This window comes from Mesocricetus auratus, unplaced genomic scaffold, assembly GCF_017639785.1.
Source record: "Mesocricetus auratus isolate SY011 unplaced genomic scaffold, BCM_Maur_2.0 Super-Scaffold_100694, whole genome shotgun sequence".
NCBI classification, from domain to species: domain Eukaryota; kingdom Metazoa; phylum Chordata; class Mammalia; order Rodentia; family Cricetidae; genus Mesocricetus; species Mesocricetus auratus.
In genome coordinates this window covers 4,811,232-4,824,360 of record NW_024429268.1, presented here as the reverse complement: position 1 = coordinate 4,824,360, position 13,129 = coordinate 4,811,232, and the positions used below count along the sequence as shown (strand labels likewise).

Here is a 13,129-nt window from a genome sequence, read left to right as displayed (position 1 = left end):
CTGGGGGGGTAGGAGGTGTGCGGGCGGGCGGGCGGGTGCAGCTTTGCCTGTCTTTCCCCATGGCTGTTCCCTGGCGGGTTCTGCTTCTGCCATTCTTCCCATCCCTGCCTTGTCTATTCCCTCAGGACTATCCTCTTTCTCTCTCCCATTGTCTGTTTCTTCACCTCTCCTCCCCAGCTACAGAAAGCCATCGAGGGCCACACCAAATCTGGGGTGCAGCTGCGCCCTCCTCTTGCCAGCTTCCGGAATACAACTTCGACTCGGAAGAGTGCTGGGGGTCCCCCGCCTCCCTCAGAGGGCTGGAGTCTGCCTGGGGGTGGAGACGGGGCTCCTGGGACAGAAGGCATGGTCCCTCCCGTGCCGGAGACTCCTGTACCACCACCGTCCCCGCCGTCCCCAGAGGCGCCTCGCTGCATGGCCCCAGCCAGAGTGGAGGCTGAGCTGGAGGAGCTGGAGATGGCGGGAAGCCAAGCGCCTGAGGAGGATGACCTGGCTGACATTTTGCATGGGCCCAGCCTGCGGTCCACTGATGAGGAGGATGAGGATGAGCTGATCCTGTGAAGAACCAAGCTCTCTTCAGAAAAACAAAAACAAAACCACAGGGCCCGTGCCAGAGAGTGGACTCATGTGTGACAGGGGTGCCTTGAGGTCGGGGAGGCCCCCCCTTCATCTTGTTCCTACCCCCACTGTGAGAGGTGATGTCTTAAAGAGAACCTGACCTTGAGAAAAGGGAGGAATCTGGGTCTGTCACACCCCTTCCGTCATTTCCAGGCAGGGCTCAGGGCCCCCGTGCTTGGAAGAGCCCTGTGTTTTCCTGCTCTGCAGGTTCAGTCCCCATCGGGTCTTTAACCTCCCAGGGCTCCCCGTGTTGCTCGGTCACCGCCCTAACCCTGCTGGTCTAGGTTTCGATGTCCGCGTGGAATTGAGAGTGGAGACCCAGACTGATCGACTCTGCAAGTGCCGCACTGGAAGGGGCGAGGGACCCACAATATCGCCCGGTGGACTGGTCCCCTTACGGCGTGCCCGCCCCCAAGCCTGCCAGCCCGACTGTCCACCTGTTAGCTCTCCACAGTCCGTTTCCAGACCCCGTCCTTACTGTCACTGCCTCATTCCCAGGCCAGGCCCACTTTTTCAGAGCTGAGAGAGCCAACTCTTGGTTCCAGGGAACCAAGTACATACAGGCCCCCGGAAAAGAGGGGACAAAGGCTCTGTGTGCAGAGGAAAGTGTCACGGCCCATTGTGTGTGTGTGTGTGTGTGTGTGTGTGTGTGTGTGAGACCCCCACGGCGGAAAGCTCTCTTGTGTCCACTGGCTGTCTGCTTAGTTCCAGGTTACCCCTAGAGCACGCATACTCCGTCTCACCCGCTGCAGTGGCCGGCGAGCCTGTCAACGGTCGCCTCTGCCTTGGAGTCACCCTTCCTGGGCCCACTCCTCCCCAAGCCTCAGTAAGGCTCTCATCTAGCAGTGGGTCACGCAGATTCCAGACGCCGATTCCAGTTCCTTATAATAGCTCTTTGGAACCTGTTGGCATAGACCTGGGGGTACCCTTGGGGTGGCAAGCTTCAGCTTGCCCCGCCCTTAGAGGACTCCCATGCTTTTCCTTTCAAGCCACCCAGGAGCTTGGTAGCTGTACTGCACAGCAGCAGCTTGCTTCACCTAGAAAGAGATGCCTGTGCTCTGAGCATCCAGACGCCCGGCTCCACTCACTGTACGCCTTTAGTTCTGCACCCCAGCCCTCAGACGTTCTCTGTAGGCCCCTCCCCCTTGCCCAGGTCTCCTCTGCGCCCCCCCCAAATAAGACACTCATAGTCAGAGGATGCCGCCACACTCTGTTTAGTGTCGTTGAGCACAGCCTTCTCCAGCATGGGGTCCTTCCACCTCCCCAGGCCAAGGAAGACACTGAGGCCTAGGTAGGAGAAACAGCCGGGGGCGTCCAAGCCCATGCCCGTGTGTGTATATAATCTATAATACTTTATATATATTTATTTATATTTATATAGAGTTCTCTCTGCAATATATGTCATAGAGTCCTTCCTGGGCCTGGTGTGAGTTCCACGTTAAGGAAACATGCTAAGACTGACCATAAAAATGGGTATGTCTCAGACCTGGAAGACAGAGTGTGGGATATAAAGGGGGTGAGGGTTCCCTCCTTGACACAAGAAAAATAAGGGAGGTGTGTGAACTGGGGAGGGCGATGGAAGGGAAGAATGGAAGGTTTGGATTTTCATTTAATAAAGTCAGTTGAAAGTGAAAGTGTACCCCCCTAAAAAAATCATTCAGCAAGAGCAGTTTCATTCACAAGAATATAAAAAAACAGCCCTGCTCCCCAGCTGCTGTAAAACGTGCTGCACAGCCTTTAACCCCAAAGGAAAAGCAACCCTTCCCACCCACCCCTAACAGCCTCTTCCTGCACATGCTCCACCCCTCCCCTTAAAGTAGGCTAGAAGCAAACCCCCATGCACCCTGCCCCAGCACCAGAGAGGCGGTCCCTCCCTCCAAAAAAAAAAAAGAGTTCAAAACGGTCCTGGGCCAGCTCCTCAATCTTCTCTCTTCAGAGTGGGGTGGGCCTCACCACCGTGGTGGCAGCATGCCAGCAGCCTGGAGAAACCAAGGCCCTGCTCGGGAGCAAACCCTACTAGGTTCCTTCAGGCCTTTTGTAGTCTTTCACTGGGGACCATTTGGCTTCCTTGAGGAATAGGAGGAGGAAAGAAAGCAGTCTTCCTAACTCTCGGGGGTCCTGAGCAAAAGGGAATCAAAGTGAATAAACCTGCTCACTGGACTCGAGGTCCACCATCACCTGGGGGAAGAATGCGGGGGGGGGGGAGGGGCAGAGATGAGACACAGAGCAGGATAAACAAGGCAGAGAGAACCCCCCCCCCCCGGGAGTAGGTTAGCTTGAACATGCAAATTCCCAGGGGGGCTAGGACAGGAGACGGGTCAGGGGCAGTTACCAGAGTTGGCAGGCTAGCCCTTCCTAGTCCTAGAAATGAGGTCCTGATAGGCTAAACCACAACACACTAGCAAACACGAGGTATCTTCTCCCATTCAGGCAGCGATAGATGAGCTAAGTGACTGTTCACCTACCTTGGCTCTCCAGGTCTACTCCCATGTTTCCTACATCAACAGACCCCAGGCTCCCAAGCTTCCCCATCCCCTGGAGGATGTGGGACACCTACTCCGGATACACTTCAGCGTATGAGTGCGGAGCAGGACGGAGTAACGGAATAGCAGAATCACTCCCAACTCTGAGCCTCATCAACCCTGTGGGTGGGGGGAGTACTTCAGGACCTCTGACGGTTTAAAGTGGAACACAAAACCTTGGGACTGGAGCCTCGGGCAGACAGGAGGACGAAGAAGAGCAGGGTGACGAGCTTGGACATCTCCTATCAAAACTCCACTTATGCCGAGGGCCATACTCAGGCTGCAGCTGCTCCAGCACCCGCATAGCAATACTACACTGACCTTCAGCTGTTCCTTGTCCCCACTCCAAAGGGGATGTGGGAGCGCAAGCTTGTGTCTCACCACCACCAGCCCCATAAGGAACAATGGATGAAGGAGCCCTGCGAGCCGCTGACAAAAAAAAAAAAAAGCAGAAAGAGCCAGTGTCCACCCTAGCCCTCAGCAGCCAGCCCGGCCCAGCCCAGCCCAAAGGCAGTGACAGCACCAGACTCCCCACTCCACTCTGCTCAACCCTGAGTCCCCAAGAAGTTATAAAAATGTAGAAAAGGCAAAGAGAAAAGTGTAAACAGCTCCAGAGGGTAGGGAAAGGTAGAGGGAGGCCCGGCCCTCATGGTACCCCCCCACTGACGGGGGTACACTGCATCCTAGGTCAACAGTCTGAGACTGATGCCTGCTGGCCCTCCTTGGGTCTGGGCTCCAAACGGAAGAAGGCAGAGAGGGAAGCCAGAACTGGAGTAGCCAACCCCATTGGGCCTTCTCCCAGACCTTTAAGGTCCTCCTTCCGGCCACAGGACATCCAAGTGGCGGTGTTTATTCTGTCTCATCGGTGACCCTCTTGTCTCCGAGTAGGCTTTGGATATAAAGAAGCATACTGCAACCCCTGTAATCCCAGCTGCCACGCCCATCTTGCCGTTGGCTCCCGACCCCCCCGAAGCCAGAGGTGGCCTGAATCGGGCACACTGTCTATGCTAAACACAGAAGAGCCGTTCAGGCCGCCCTGCCGACCCTGCCAAGCCACGTCCAACAGCCCCTGAGGCCCGCTTCCCGCAGTGGGAACGCACCGACGCCACGGCCAGAGAAAACAGAAGTCGGGAAAGCAAGAGTGAAATGGAGAGAAAGGAGGCATTCAGACAGCACAGCCAAGCCTCCTGGAAGACGAAATCAGGGGCGTGTAGGAAGTGAGATCCGGTGTTCAGCACGACGCACCGGCGCACGGACCCAAGAGCCATGGCTCGTCTCCCACCACCGGGCCAGGTTCATAGCCGCCTGATTGCCTGGGTCTCAGTTCCTGGAATGATGGTTTCTGGAGTACAAGCCTAGATAAAAAAATCCCTGCTGGTCCTTCACTTTCCAGGGCTGCTAGTGGAAGCTCCCGGTTCCCTGCTGTCTTCTGCCCGGGGTTTCATCTGTGCTGCAGGAGCTTGGGGGGCGCCGGGTATGGGTTGCAGCCATGGCCCCTCAGGTCAGTGGGGTGGGAAGAAGCTAGTTGTTGGCATCCCCCTCCTCCTCATCAAAGGACTGCACACCCGAGGATGTAACGTCAGACACCTTCCGGCTAAGAGCGGTGGACATCTCCGGGTCTTCTCGTGGGGAAAGCGACTCCAGGTCCCGGCATCCTGCATCCTCCTCCTCCTCAGGGGCCAGTGGTCTCTTCTCTTCCTCTACAGATCCCCTGGCCAGGTCCACCCCACCAACCTCTGGCGCCCAGTCAGTGTCCACCCCCAACAAAGGCGGAGGCTCGAGGGCAGAGTATCCTGAAGCAGGTTGGGAAGGCCCCATGTCATGCAGGCTGGGCTGTGAGTCATCGAATGCAGGGCCAAGATAGGATCCCGTGGCTGGAGATGCAATGAGAGACTGATCGCTAGCTTCCCAGGCGTCTGACGACCCCAGGCAGTACATGCCCTGGGACACATAGGAGTGAGGCCATCCATCCACGGGGGCTTGAGCTAGTGCGTCTGAAAAGAGAAACAGCAAGGTTGGAGGAGCCACGGAGTATCACGGGCAGCGAGAGGAGCCCACAGAGCTGTCTCTCGGTGATGACACAGGCATGCAGGCGCTGGAGAAGGGGAGGCAAACGGGAAAGCCCTAAGAAAACAGAAAAGGGTAGAGGGAGCCTAAATTGCTGGGAAGCCTCTGAGGCTTCAGGGGCTGTGGTCTAGAACCGTCTCTCACCCTGACTCTCCATCAGCTCCTGGTAATTGTCACTGTAGTTGCAGTCCAGTGGCTCCTGAGTAGAATTGACGCTCATGTCCTCACCATCCATGGAAGACCAGGCCATAAGTGTAGCCTCAGAAATAGCAAACTGTTCCATGACCCCTATGAGAAGAAATGAAATTATCATTAAGAGTCCTCAAGTAACCCTTAGGCCCCTGAAAGGGGCGTGGAGAAGCCTGGTACAGCATGGAAGTAAAATACAAACCATGTATCATCTCATTCAAGAAAACTAAACAGAAACAAGTGAAATTAGTTTGTAATAACAAATCTTATTTAAGTCAATATATAACCAACATAAACATAATTAATGAGGTATCTTACATTCTTCATATGAAGTCTCTGAAATTCAGTTGGTACTTCACTTATATCACATCTCCACTGGGACAGGTCACATTACGAATTTCCCATGTAGCCGGTGGCTACCCTATTACTCTGAAACAAGGCTAGACCGTGGGGGGTTTTCCAGAAGATCACACTTAGGATTCCTAGTCGGGGAAAAGACTGGCTCTGGGTGAGAAACCCTGGAGACTAAAGTTAGGCGTTCCAAAAGTTTGTCCTTGGAGGCTATAGAGAGTTAGAGAGATGGCTTGGGGGTAAAGAGAGCTTACTGCTCTGGTGGAGGGACCTGAGTTTGGTTCCGAACACCCACGCCAGGCAACTCACAACAGCCTGGAGCTCAAGCTTCAGGGCCTCCAACACCCCTGGCCTCCAAGGTCTCTTGCATGCATGTGGACATACACATATGCAGACAAAAAACATATGAGCATACATGAAATAACAGATATATTTTTATCTAGGACAGAGGAATCTAGATAGTAGGTAAATGAAGGGTTCCCAGGAGAGCCTCAGGTGAACGTGGGACCCCAGTCATGTAAGGGACTACTATATCAAGAGACGGAAAGCAGGGAGGGCATAATAGTAAGGATGAGAGTATGGCGGGTCTCGTCCAGTCGGAACTGTAAGCTGAAGCTTCCGTTGCTGTTCTTTGTCCTCCCTCTCTGCCCTCCACCCCTGTCATCCAGCTCCAGACTTCCTCCACCACCCTCCACCTGTACCACCACCACCACCACCACCACCAACACACACACACACACACACACACACACACACACACACACACACACACACACACACACTCACACACTCTTCTCTTCAGACCTACCCCTCTTCTTGGGTATCTTCCTCAAACCTGTCAAGGGGGTTAGTTCACCTTGTATGTGCACCCCATACTTGCCGTCAGACCCGTATCACCGCCACGAGAACTAAAACACCATCTCCAGGGCCATTCCCCTTATAATCATCCACTAGCTGTCACAGTCGCGAGTCCAGTAAGTCAGTTCGTGAAATCAAATGTTTACGAGCATGGGCTAGAAGAAATTCCAGAGGCCTCTCTCATTTTTAGAAACAAATATTAAGCAGAGTCATCTGAAGTTCAAGGCCCCTGTGTTTTCCTGTGTACTGAGAGCGGCCGGGGGAAAGACAGTGCCATACCAGAGGAAAGAAGACATCTGGGACACATGGCTTCGCAAATCTCATCCGAGTCCCATTTTCTAAGGGACCATAATAAAAATATATTGGATAACCCTTATCAGAATTAACCCCCCCCCACACACAAAACCTTGAAATCAAGGCTGTTAGGAAACGTGAGCCTGTGGTCAACATGCAGGGAGGCCATTTTGCCATCAGGGAACAGACTGGAGAGTCAGCCTCTAACCATCCAAGACAAAACCAAACGTATCACTTGAGGGCTTGGCATACAAGTACCTGCCAGGAATCGAGCCTCCTTCTCTCCATCGCTGAGGTCAGAGTAAGCGTCTGTATCCCTGCGCACAGCCTCGTGGCTGTGCTGTGGCTGAATGGTTGGGGCCTTCCCCCAGCCCTGCCACTCAATCATGTGGGCCACCCGCCCTTGCCCCATGGCGGTAGGCTTTGTCACGTGGTCCTTCATGCTTCTGGAGATCCCTACGGGAGTCAAACAACACCCACATCCATCAGGACCTCACACACAACACTCGAGGCGGATCCTCCCATCATCCCCACCCAGGTTCCGTGGGACCCCACCCATCGGAGAAAAGTGTCTCCCTGACACCCCGAGGACAGGGGAGGCTTGACAGAAGAGCAGGTGTTTCAGAGTTGTGAGGATGGGCTCTACAAACACCTTGAGGAGCAGGGGCCACAAGGAAGACCCCGTCAATATTCCCATGTCCAGGTTTGGTGCCTCACCTGAGAACGATGACTTGGCCAGGGCCCCAATGCCATAGGCGTTAGAGTTTCGCTTAAGCTTGGGAAGGATGGAAGTGGTGTCCTCCATGGAGAGCTGGGACAAGGACGGTAAGAGAGTGGGCAGAGGAATAAGAAGACTTGGGTACCTTACATATAGAATAGAGATTTTGGCTCCCGGGAAGGTGGATACCCAAGGGAGCAAGCAACAAAGAAAACCAAGGAAGTATATACGTGGGCACACCCCTGAAAACTATGGGGGGTCAGCAGAACAGGGGAGGGCTCGTGCATCTTGCCTACAGAGGGTCCCAATGAACATAATGAAAGAAGGGTCGGGGTAGGTTGAGGAGGGCTAGAGGTGGCTACACTCACGTTGATGCCGTCCCAGGAGAAATCTGTCCGCGTTTGCTGTAGGAGAGAGGAAAGGAGAAGGTATCTGGGCACCCCTGCCTTCCTCGGAGGGACTTCCAGATACCCCACCCACAGAGAGGTAGTCCTTCCCGAGGCTGAGAAAGATCCCAGCGTGGGGCATTCGGTGTGTGTTTCAGGGAAGCAGGAAGATGAGGTCTGTTTGGGTCTACAGGAGCGTTTGGGATGTTCCTGCAGAATTTATGAAGGGACTTTCCCCTTGGGGCTTTACGGGATGATGAAAGTGGCCAGGCAGCTAGGAACCTGGGCGAGGCTGTTGTAGTGGCTGGTCTCTGAAGTGCCCAGCCTTACCTCCGTCGAAGGCCGATGGAGGCTGCTGCCGTGCAGCGAGCTGGTGCTGTCCATGTTGAGCTGGTCCACATCCTTCAGGCCTTTCCAGTCCACGGCGATCACCTCGTTCCCTGAAGCAGCCGGGCCCCCGGGAAGGTTAGTTGCTCACCCTCATCCCCCTGGATCTTTGCTTGCTCCCTTCCCATGAAATGGCAGAGGCCACACCCTAGGGTCCAGCCCTTCCTCCCCTGCCCCCCCCCAGTGTCACACCTTCTCACTACCCGTTTCCTTCTGTGACTTTACCATCCCCACATTTCTGGTGAGAGAAATAATAAGTGAAGCAAAACACTCATTTTCAGCTCAATGGGGGAATAACACACTTAGGGGAAAAAGGAAAATGCTTCCTGGCCCTGTCTAGTGTTGTTTACGCAGAAAGGGAGGGAGGGGTCAGAGATTTGTTTTGGATCATGAAAACCATTTTCCATTCTGTGCCGAGGAATCCTTGAGATTGTCTTTCTTGGACCCGGACTTCTCACAAATTGACTGCCCTGCAAACAAGGGCACAGCTTTCCAGGAGAAGCTACTCTACTGTGCAGCTGGCTTCGACGTTTGAGGGATGAGAGGGATGTGACTTTCCCCTTTGGGCCTCCCCAGTAGTCAGGGAGCGTGGTTGACAGGAAAAGATGTGGTGGGTTATGGTGGGGACAGAGGCAGGTTGTAGGTGACAACTTGACCCCCACCGGAGCCAGAGAACTCGAAGTTGAGATGGAGACTTTGAGCCCAATTCTCTCTGGGGGGGGGACAAGAGATGGATTCAAGAGCAGAGAGAGAGAGAGAGACAGACAGACAGACAGACAAACAGACATGAACAAGAAACTAGAGGACTTGTGGTTCGAGAGCTAAAGGAACAGGAATCCAGGTGAGTGGACAGAAGACAGTGTGTGTGTGTGTGGGGGGGGAGGTGACCAAGACACTGAGAACTGCTGGAAAGTGAGGGACCAAGGGAAACCCCTGACCTGAGTGCAGGGAACCCTCTGGGAGTCTTGGGGGAAAGGTTTCCTGAGTATTTACAGAGAGATTCAGCCTGGGCCATTTACCCTAAAGCCCTTGCCTACATGAACTTTTGGATTTAGGATTTATAGGTCCCTTCTCTGGAAGAAGCGTATTGACTGGGTCTTGGTCATGGAGAGGCATTCAGCACGGGGCGATAGAACGAAGGTGGGTTGGAGGTCCCAGGAACCGACAGGTAGGGATCTCCATATACCCCAGCTTGTTCTGGTTTCTCTTGGGATCTTGTGAAATGATGAGGTACGTGAGACCAAGACCTGTGGCTGGGTCAGAGAGGAGAGACAGCTGGACCTAGCGGTGATGGGGCAGGCAGGGAAAGCTCTTGGAGGAGACTGCCTGCAAAGGAGAGGGAGGGGAGGTGGCCTTTGAGGAAGAGGGGGAGCTGAGTCAGAGCCCTGGGGAGGGGGGCAGGGAGATGGAGGGCAGGAGAACGGGGGGGGGAGCAGAGGAGGGTCTCCATGGAAATAAACTGGGATTCAGAAACCAGGCTTCTGGAGAGTGAGTTTGTTTGTAATAATAATACAAATTATTCTCTCAGCCTGAGGTCACTAGGGCGTGTAGGCGGGAGAAATTGGGAGTTAGGAAGGGGAAAATTGGGGGGTTTGGGAGAGGACTGTATTAAATGTGTTCAGCCCTAAAGTGGAATGGATGCGTGGGGTGGGGGTAAGGAGGTAAGGGGGCGGTAGCAAGACAGGCTGGAGGAAGAGAACCACTAAGGAGGCGCCTTTCTTCCCTCCCCCTGTCAAAGGTAAATAAAGAGCCGGCCCTGCCCCGCCTGTCCCCCGCTGACAGGTGCAAGAGGGCCGGGGGGCTCCTAGGGGGACCCCACCCTTCTGGGAGGCGGACTCCCATCCCCTCTCGGGGCGGTAAACCTCCACCTCCTCTCCCCGAGTCCACGGTTCTCCCCAAGCACCCCGGCCCAAGCCCATCATTCCCTCCGGGCGTGGAACCCGTTCCCCTCCCGGTGGCACACGCTCTTCCCGCCCCCGCCCCAGAGGGAAAATGCACGTGAACAAAGCAAATCCGGCGGGGGAGGCAGGAGCGACGGGGGGGAAAGGCTACCAAGAGGGAAATGGTCGGGGGGCAAAACACACAAGCCTTATGGAGGGGACGGTGGAGGGGCGAGGGTGGGAAGGCGCGTGCGGAAGAAGAAAGTCAGGGCTGAGGCTGGGAAGGAGGTTCTGAGAGGAGGGGCTGCTCCAGAAAGAGGGGCGCCGCCGGGAGGCTCCGACCACAGCGGGGTACAGACGTGTATGGCCTGGGGATGGAGGGATGGGGCCGCCCGGGAGTAGTGAGCAGCGCCGGAGCCACGAAGGAAGCTGGCGGAGAGGCAGTCAGGGAAGGACCGCGCCTGCGGGAGGGCGATGGAGAGGAGAAGGCAACCAACCGGCCGAGAGGCAACGGGAACCCCGGGGAGGCGCGAGGGCAAGAGGGATGGAGGGACCACAGCGGATGGAGGGAAAGTGAAGGCGCGAGGCAGGGCCGGGCGAGCCCGGAGGGAGGTCCCCAGCCAGGGGCGAGGATGGGGATGGGGGATGGGGGGGGAGAGCCGGGAGGAGAGCATCCCCCCCCTCCTCCCGGGAGGGCGAGCTTGCCCCTGACCCACGCCCGGCCGCCGTACCCACCCACGGTCCGCGAGCCGATGCAGCCCATGGCTCCGGGGGCCGCCGGGGCCCGGCCCTCACCGACTCGGGGCGCGCGCCGGGGGGAGCAACGGGAGCCGCGCCGCCGCCGCCCCAGCCGCTCTGCAGCGCCGCGGCTGTCTCCGCTCGGCTCCGCTCCCCCCTTCCCTCTCCATCCCTCCCCACGGCAGCCTCCGCCGCCGCCGCCGCCGCCTGGCTCCCCCCGCGCCCCGCTCCGCTCCGCTCCGCTTTCGGCGGCCGGGGAGGGGGCTGCTTGGGGATTGGCTGCGCGCGGCGCCTCCCCGCCCCGGCCCCCGGCCGGCCGCCGCGCTCCCAGCGCCCCTCGCCGCCCGCGTCCCTTCCCTGCCTGTCCTTCGCAGCCTCCGCCCCAGGGCTCCTCGCCCCATCCCCGCTGGGTGCTCCCGGGAGATGCTGATGGAGAGTGGCTAATAACCGGTTTTGGGTCTCAGGAGCCGGGTCAGGGACCCAGGGCCCACCCGCTAGGGTCTGCTCGGTGGACTTTGAGGTCTGGGGAGGGGGGAGCGGGTAGGGGGTTAAGAAGGCCATGAGAGAAAGCGGGGTGGAGACGAGAGGACGCCCTGCTTGCTGAATAGCCCTGGGTACCAAACCCCGCAAACGCTTGTTTTTCTCTCCGCGGCTGCATCTGGGACGCACGAATCGGGATTGGACGCCGTTCTGGTTCGCCCTGCCGTTTCACGTGCGTTGTTTTGCCCACCCAAACAGATCGTAAAGTCGTTGCCCAGTGCATGCTGAGGGATGCTTCCCTGTCCTTTAGCGGTTCTGGGATGGGTGTGGGGCTGGAGCTGGTCATGTAGCTCTGGGCCTGGGTGGAGATGGAAGGAGAACGGGAATGATTCTACTGCAGCCACAGACGAGTGAAAATAATCAGGACCCGAAGCCGACAACAAGACATTGATTTTAAATCAGATTTAACTTTTCTGAGCCTTAAAGTGGATATCCGGAAGCAGCAAAGGGAGTATACTGCCCCCTGCCGAGAAGGGTCAGCACGACGACACCACCACCACCACCACGAGCCCTGTGGGAAAGGAGAGTCGAAGGGGCACTGTTATCTAGACATTTTCGTCTTAACTGCAAATTGTGAGCAAGAAGAGAAGCAAACACTAATTTAGGATACAAATCTGTAGGTTTTGTATCCTTCCTGGGTCCAGAGGACATGGGCAGGTGCCTTTCAGGATTAGAAGAAGAGAGAAAGGACAAGTATTTTTTTTCTTTCCTTTTTTTTTTTTTTGTTTGTTTGTTTTTCTCGAGACAGGGTTTCTCTGTGGCTTTGGAGGCTGTCCTGGAACTCGCTCTGTAGACCAGCCTGGCCTTGAACTCAGAGATCCGCCTGCCTCTGCCTCCCGGGTGCTGGGATTAAAGGCATGTGCCACCACCGCCCAGCCAAAAGGACAAGTCTTATAGATGTAAGTTTGTGACATTTAGATGATGATTACAGAGTTACAGCCTATGAAATCTCAAATGAACATGCCGGAGAGGATATGAAATGCCTGAGACCAGGAAGTTTATAAAGACTAGAAGTCTGTTTGGAGGCTGGGAAGGTCAAGAAAGAGCCTGGTTTAGCAACTGTTACAAGTGTAGTAAGGGTCTTCATGCATTCTAACACTCAGAGGACATCACATGGTGAGGCAGGATGAATATGTTAGTGTCAGCCACTAGTGCCAACCCCTGTGACCTCACCTAATCCTTATTACTGCTCTGAGACCCTGTCTCCAAATACCATTAACATATGAATTCAGGGATTGAGCCAAGCCATGGATTTGAAGGGTCCTTTGAGACACCCACAGTAACTATAGATCAGGAAGGTGGACTTAGAAGAGAGGAGCGCGGAGACTTGGTTCTGGCCAGCTGCCTCCTGATCTCCACAAAGACAGTGAGTTACTTCTCATCAATTAGGGGCATTCTCTCCTACTCTCTGAATCTTCTGATCCAGGACTTAAATTGTTCCTGATCTCAGAACCGAAACAAGCTTTCCAGAAAAACGACTTGACAGTACTGGTCCAGTATATAAAAATATTTAAAACTGCACCTGCTCTTACACATACATACCTTCACACAAGCTATTCGGGAGACCTATTGGAAGGGAGA

General features: G+C 55.5%; 2 protein-coding genes across 3 annotated transcripts in view; one reads left to right on the top strand and one right to left on the bottom strand.

Moving 5' to 3' along the window:
• Clcn1 (chloride voltage-gated channel 1) overlaps positions 1-2,252 on the top strand; it is a 30,502-nt gene extending 28,250 nt beyond the window's left edge. The window contains exon 23 of the mRNA XM_005083075.4: positions 178-2,252. Within this exon, the coding sequence (XP_005083132.1) occupies positions 178-561 (384 nt within the window). The 3' untranslated portion in view covers positions 562-2,252. The remainder of the gene's footprint in view (positions 1-177) is intronic.
• On the bottom strand, positions 1,817-11,152 carry Fam131b (family with sequence similarity 131 member B). Of its 2 annotated transcripts, none has more exons than XM_005083073.3 (7): positions 11,006-11,152; positions 8,334-8,443; positions 7,986-8,021; positions 7,617-7,710; positions 7,158-7,355; positions 5,352-5,495; positions 1,817-5,134 (listed from the first exon to the last, which is right to left on the bottom strand). In XM_005083073.3, exons 1-7 carry the CDS (start codon positions 11,031-11,033, stop codon positions 4,662-4,664), a joined length of 1,083 nt encoding a protein of 360 aa, XP_005083130.2. In that variant the 5' UTR covers positions 11,034-11,152; the 3' UTR covers positions 1,817-4,661. The 2 variants fall into 2 exon arrangements, with proteins under 2 accessions (XP_005083130.2, XP_021090357.1); XM_021234698.2 differs by lacking the exon at positions 11,006-11,152 and adding an exon at positions 8,583-9,783.
• Between the last annotated feature and the right edge of the window lie 1,977 nt (positions 11,153-13,129).

What these genes read in the sequence shown, in the direction of transcription:
- Fam131b (XM_005083073.3), bottom strand. Translation starts at nt 11,033, where the DNA reads ATGGGCTGCATCGGCTCGCGGACCGTGG. An exon ending in GGCCAAGTCATCGTTCTCAG is followed by an intron (nt 7,356 to 7,616) that starts GTGAGGCACCAA and finishes TGACTCCCGTAG; the next exon opens with GGATCTCCAGAAGCATGAAG. An exon ending in GGAGCTGATGGAGAGTCAGG is followed by an intron (nt 5,135 to 5,351) that starts GTGAGAGACGGT and finishes TTCTCTTTTCAG; the next exon opens with ACGCACTAGCTCAAGCCCCC.